Source organism: Bison bison, unplaced genomic scaffold (assembly GCF_000754665.1).
Source record: "Bison bison bison isolate TAMUID 2011002044 unplaced genomic scaffold, Bison_UMD1.0 scf7180017846849, whole genome shotgun sequence".
NCBI lineage: Eukaryota > Metazoa > Chordata > Mammalia > Artiodactyla > Bovidae > Bison > Bison bison.
This window is the reverse complement of record NW_011477422.1, coordinates 46,828-52,423: the sequence shown is the minus strand read 5'-3', so window position 1 is coordinate 52,423 and position 5,596 is coordinate 46,828. Positions and strand designations below refer to the sequence as shown.

At 63.4% G+C, this 5,596-nt stretch overlaps 1 protein-coding gene across 1 annotated transcript in view; it reads left to right on the top strand.

Moving 5' to 3' along the window:
* RAB11FIP3 (RAB11 family interacting protein 3 (class II)) overlaps positions 1–4,069 on the top strand; it is a 60,917-nt gene extending 56,848 nt beyond the window's left edge. The window contains exons 10-14 of the mRNA XM_010840983.1: positions 1,577–1,753; positions 2,182–2,319; positions 2,396–2,551; positions 2,622–2,762; positions 2,855–4,069. Coding sequence (XP_010839285.1) covers positions 1,577–1,753; positions 2,182–2,319; positions 2,396–2,551; positions 2,622–2,762; positions 2,855–2,968 — 726 coding nt within the window. The 3' untranslated portion in view covers positions 2,969–4,069. The remainder of the gene's footprint in view (positions 1–1,576; positions 1,754–2,181; positions 2,320–2,395; positions 2,552–2,621; positions 2,763–2,854) is intronic.
* Positions 4,070–5,596: the final 1,527 nt, after the last annotated feature.

Sequence of the window (5,596 nt, the reverse complement as noted above, 5' to 3'; positions counted from 1 at the left end):
AACTGTAAGACTGTACTGAAGGCCATGATTATCGGGATCAAAGATGGACACCACCTGGATGTCATCTCCTCTAATCTTTCTCGTGAGGACGTTACACCAACCAAATCAAAGTCACCATCTTTCTTTAAGGCAACCTGAGAACATTACCCTGGGCTCCCCTGAAGGCATGAGCCTTAAACAGTCAGGAAAGGGGAGCAGGCTCCACGCACATGCCCACAAAGGCACAGGAGGGGACCAGGAACTTAGTCTGCGGTGTCCACACATGCTGACACGTGCATCTCAAAACTGGCAGAGAACCTAAATGCCCACAGGCTGCTGGTCAGCTGTGGGGTCCCTGACGAGGGTTCCTGCCGTCCTCCTGCAGAGTCACCATCTTTGTGACTGAATGGCCCCACCCTCAGCCTTCAGCAGGCAGCAGGGATTCATGACTCCAGGCCCTAAAGCATGTGTTTATGTCCAGCTCTTAAAGCTGGAAGATACATTTGGACACGTTTTCACAGTGGTGGGCGGCAGGAGGGGCTGCACGCAGAGCTGTGCTGGGGTCTCCCTGGACAGAGGCCTCCCGGGGGCAGGCCAGCTGCGCCAGCACCCGGGACAGCCTTCTTGCTGGACCTCGGGACAGTGGGGTCAGCGGACTTCAGGAGAGCCTCTCCGTGGGGCCCTGTGCACTGGCCTGTGGGTGCCATGGGCGGGCCATCCTGCTGGTCAAACAGGCAGCAGCTGGGGCTAAAGGTGGATGGGGCCTCAAGAGGCCCTCGGAGCAAGACGGCACTCGGGTCACTGCCTGCCCTATGCACCTCAGTCAGCAGCTCCTTGTGCCTGGACCTGTAGCCCTGGGGGTTCAGGGGCGTGAGGGAAGGAACCAGGGCTCCTGGGAGAAGGGCGGGCATGTGGTTGGGCCAGAGAAAAACCAGCAGAAGCGGGGAGGCACTGGAGCACAGCCATGCGGTGCATCACGGGTTCCAGGTGGGCAGAGCTGGGGCAGAGCAGGAGCCTCTGCCAGAGCCTGAGCCAATGAGGAGCCCAAACAACACGTGGAGAAGCCCCTTTGGGCGTCCCTGGAGCCTGGACGGGGCCCGTGACTAGAAGACAGAGGACAGATGGGAAAAGCAGAACCTGACCAAGGAGACACCTGGCAGACAGACCACCCAGTGGTCCAGGTCAGCGTCACGCGGGATGCGAAGGGAACCCCTCTCTGTGGGGCTCTCCCCAGACCCACAGCCTGTCCAGTCTCCAGAGGACCCCAGACGGGCCCAGCCTGAGGGGAGTCCACCAAACACAGGGCCAGGCCTGCTCAGAACAAGGTCATGAAGAGCGAGGAAGCCTAGAGATGCTGCAGCCCCGAGGGGACAGAGGAGCTGTGATGGCGTCGCCGTGCAGGGACCCGACGGGAAGGGGCGCCTGGGGGAGGCTGGGTCGAGGCCGTTGGCTTGGTCGCCCATGTTTCCGGTGTGTGACGGATGCCACGAGGACTTGCAAATGCCTCGAGAAGCCGCTAGGGGCTCAGGGTCCAGGGACTTGCTCCGTGGTGACAGCTTTTCTGTAAACGTGAGGCGTCCCCACACCTGAGGTGTAGATGCCGTCCTGGCTTGTGAGGAGCTCTGGCCCCTGTGTGGGCGCGTGTGGGGTCGGGGACAGCTCTGCGGGTCCCAGCCTAGTTCTTGTGCCCAGGCTGCAGCAGCTGGATGAGGAGAACAGCGAGCTGAGGTCCTGCACGCCCTGCCTGAAGGCCAACATCGAGCGCCTGGAGGAGGTGAGCTGCCCGCCGGCTCCCCGCGCTCCTCCTGGGGTACCTGCAGGCCGCCGGGACCTGAGACAGGGTCTCCAAGTTGAGGGAGCAACCTGGTTGGCAGTGACATGGGGGCCCTGGGCTGAGAGCCAGGACAGGTGGGGCCTGGCCCTCCCTTTGCCAAAAGGTGAGCGGCCCTGCCTGGCTTCTCAGGGTCCTTGGGCCTGGAAAGTTACGCTTAGATTAACCCCTGATTTGATCCAGGATGCTGTCCTTGATGGACTGACTTCAGCTGGGCCACTGTGTGCCCTGAGGACACCTGGGAGCACTTGGGTTCAGTCCCTGCTCCTGTGTGGGTCCCGTCTCCCTCAACAGAAACAGTACCTGGGCCTGGGGGAGCTGCGAGGGACCACGGCATACGGGCGTGTCCACGGCAACCTTCTTTCTTACAGGAGAAGCAGAAGCTGCTAGATGAGATTGAGGAGCTGTCCGTGCGGCTCAGCGACGAGCAGGAGAACAGGCGGAAGCTGGGGGACCGGCTGAGCCACGAGAGGCACCAGTTCCAGAGGGACAAGGAGGCCACCCAGGAGGTGAGCAGGGGCCGCCCCCATGGGTGCGGAGACCGCCCAGAGGCCCTGCGGCCTGGCTGAGCCCAATCCCCCGCAGCTGATCGGGGACCCCCGCAAGCAGCTGGAACACCTGCAGCTCTTCAAGCTGGAGGCTGAGCAGCGGAGGGGCCGCAGCAGCAGCGCGGGTCTGCAGGAATACCACAGCCGCACGCGGGAGAGCGAGCTGGAGCAGGAGGTCCGCAGGCTCAAGCAGGTGCGCTGGGGCTGCACCCGGCGGGAGGGCCTGTCCCGTGCACCCAGGAGTGACGCCCCGTGTCCCCCAGGACAACCGCAGCCTGAAGGAGCAGAACGACGAGCTCAACGGGCAGATCATCAACCTGAGCATCCAGGGCGCCAGGAGCCTCTTCTCCACGGCCTTCTCGGAGTCCCTGGCCGCGGAGATCAGCTCAGTCTCCCGAGATGAGGTAACGGCCCCGCCCCCACGTGCCCCACGCGGCCCACAGGCCCCGGCAGTCCAGGTGCCAGGCACCAACCCCGTGCCCCACTACCCCCCCAGCTCATGGACGCCATCCAGAAGCAGGAGGAGATCAACTTCCGGCTGCAAGACTACATCGACAGGATCATCGTGGCCATCATGGAGACCAACCCGTCCATCCTGGAGGTCAAGTAGCCGCAGGAAGTCTCCACCCAGCACGCGGGGTCTCCTTCGCCCAGCGGGAGGACACAGCTGAGCCAGGGCGGGGCCAGACGGAGGGGCTCCAGGACAGCCTCAGGCTGGGCGTGCCCCTCAGACCTCCCGCGCTTCCCGCCCGGTCGGGAAGGGAAACGGGTCCCCCTGGGGTGCTGCTCCCCGTGGCCACCAGGTGCCCTGCCCGGTGCCATCCAGGCCTGCGCTGCCCCTGGATGGCACATAGGCCCCAGAACTCTGGCGCTGGACGTGGGGGGAGGATAGGCAGGCGAGAACAGTGCCGTCAGGGTCCCACCAGGCGCTGCCGTGCCCCCAGCTTTCTTGGGCTGTTTGAGCCGGCACCCAACTGGAAGGGGCCCCTTGGTCCAGTGTGAAGCCCGGGGGCCTTCGGGTTACAGGGCCGTGCACTAATCCTATGATGTGAGAGCCACCAGTGGAGGTCACTGACTCTGGGGGGCAGGCCCTCTTCCCCGTGCGAATGTCCACTGCCCCCAGGAGTCCGCACGTCTGGAGCCAGCTTCCTCCGGGAGTCAGAGGTCTTCAGGGGTCGTGGTCCCTCTGCCAGGAGCGCTTTGCAGGAGGCCAGGCAGGGCTGGCCCCCATGTCCACAGGTCAGGGCCTTCCTGGCAGCTTGGGGGCTCCTTCAAGGAGCAGCAGCATCACCCCCCGGGGCTGCGGGCCTGCCCCAGGGCCTGAGTGTGGCCAGGAGCCTCCTGGAGGGGGCGGGGTGGGGGCCCTGCTGGTGCGAGCATGTGCGTGAGGGAGTGTGTGTGCGTGCGAGCGTGCGAGCATGTGTGTGGCCCTGTGTCCTTCCACCCTCTGCGTGGCCCACCTTCTACACTAAGGTTTAAGATGTTGCCTCGTATTGTACATTCTGGGGGAAAGCCTTGGGTGTAAATCAGTGTAAACTTGGAGGAGAGATTTTTCTATCATGTAGAGTAGGTATTTTTTATAGATTGAAGGTTGATCAATTTTTTAATACTTCCAAGAGAGAAAACTATCTGTGTATACACATGAAATATATATATATGTACAATAATAAACACTGGAACTCTGCTCCCCGCCCTGCCATGCCCCACCACACAGCCTGGGTCTGTTTCTGTGAACTTGAGCTGCCCGAGCCTTCCTCGCAGGCGCTGGGCACTGACCTGCACGCTCACCCTGTTTTCACCCCAAGAAAGAGCTCCCTGCCACGCGCCAGCAGCCTGGATGACACGGGATGTGAGCACCCAGGGGCCCCAACAGCAGTGAGAGGCTGTGCTGGGGGGCTGGCCAGAGGCTGCCCGCAGCGTCCTCTGAGCTGGGCAGCAGGAGGCCTGGTCTGGCCAGCCCCTCCCAGAGGCAGTGTGCGGGATTGCCCCGCCAGACTGGGCCCCCAGGGGAGCCCATCCAGGGCACCTCCTGGGCCAGGGCGATACACTGGGGCCTCAGGGCTGTGTTCATGGTAGGACATGGGCCTTGAGTGTGGCCTGGCTGCTGACATGGTGCCAAAGGCCAGCTGGGCAGGACCCATGGGGCGTGTAATCATGGGTAAAGAGGGCTCCAGGAGGGGCAGGCACAGAGGACCCAAAGGAAGACACTGGAAAGGCACAGGCCCTGTGAGACTGTGGGGGAAGGCTTGGCAGGGGGGCCAGGGCAGGAGGGCCCGGGTGGTTCTAAGGGTGAGTGGCCAAGTCTGACTTGAAGTGGGGTGTCAGCCAGAAGTCCCCAGCACTCGATTCCCTAGCTAGGTGTTTGTGACCCCCAGCACTAAGGTGCCTGTGTACTGGACACAGGTGGAGACAGGCCCTGCCCGACGACCCAGTGGGGCAGAGAAGGGCTGGAGTCAGGGCTGCTAACCGTGTGGCTCCAGGTGACCGCAGGCAGGGCCCCCTGGCCTCGTTCTCAGCTGGGGGTGGGGCACTGGAATCAGAGGGTTGCCAGGGGCCTGGGCACTGTGGGGGGCAATTTGATGGTGTGGATGTGTCGGAGTTCTGCCTGGAGCCTGCACCCTGGCCAGGATTCCAGGGGGCCTGGAGAGGATCAGGCCCCCTCCATGCTCCTGGTGCTGAGGGGTGGCTCCCCAGAGTCCACAGGGCCTCACCGAGTTCAGTAGTGAGGCTGGGACTTGTACCTGTCCCCCCACCCCCGGCCCACAGTCACATGGCCGGGGCAGCCAGGGAGGGCAGCACTGTGCCCAGCCTTGGGCTGCAGGCTTCACCCTTAGGCTCTGGGTGGAGCTGTGCAAGGAGGGGGGCTCAGCGCTCAAGGTGCCCAGCAGCCGTGACAAGTTCAGAGGATCAATGGGCACCTGTAAGGGCCTTGTCCCCAGCCTGGCGGCACTGAGGGAGCCTCTGCTGGCCTGGGACGGTCAGTGCCTCTATTTTGACACTGGGTTACATCCTGTAGGGCCCATCTCTGCCTGGGAGGAGAAGCTGAGTGTGGGGGGAGGGCTCACTCTGTCAGGTAGGCCAGAGCCAGGCAGGGGTTCCTCCCTGAACCCTGCTGTTTCTTCCTCTCCTAAACTCAGGGGCCTGTCCGCAGCCCTGCCGGTCCCAGCAGCCAACACTGAGGCCCCTGCCCTGGCCTGCAGGGGTCCCAGCCCCTTCCACACAGGGTGGGCTGGGAGCA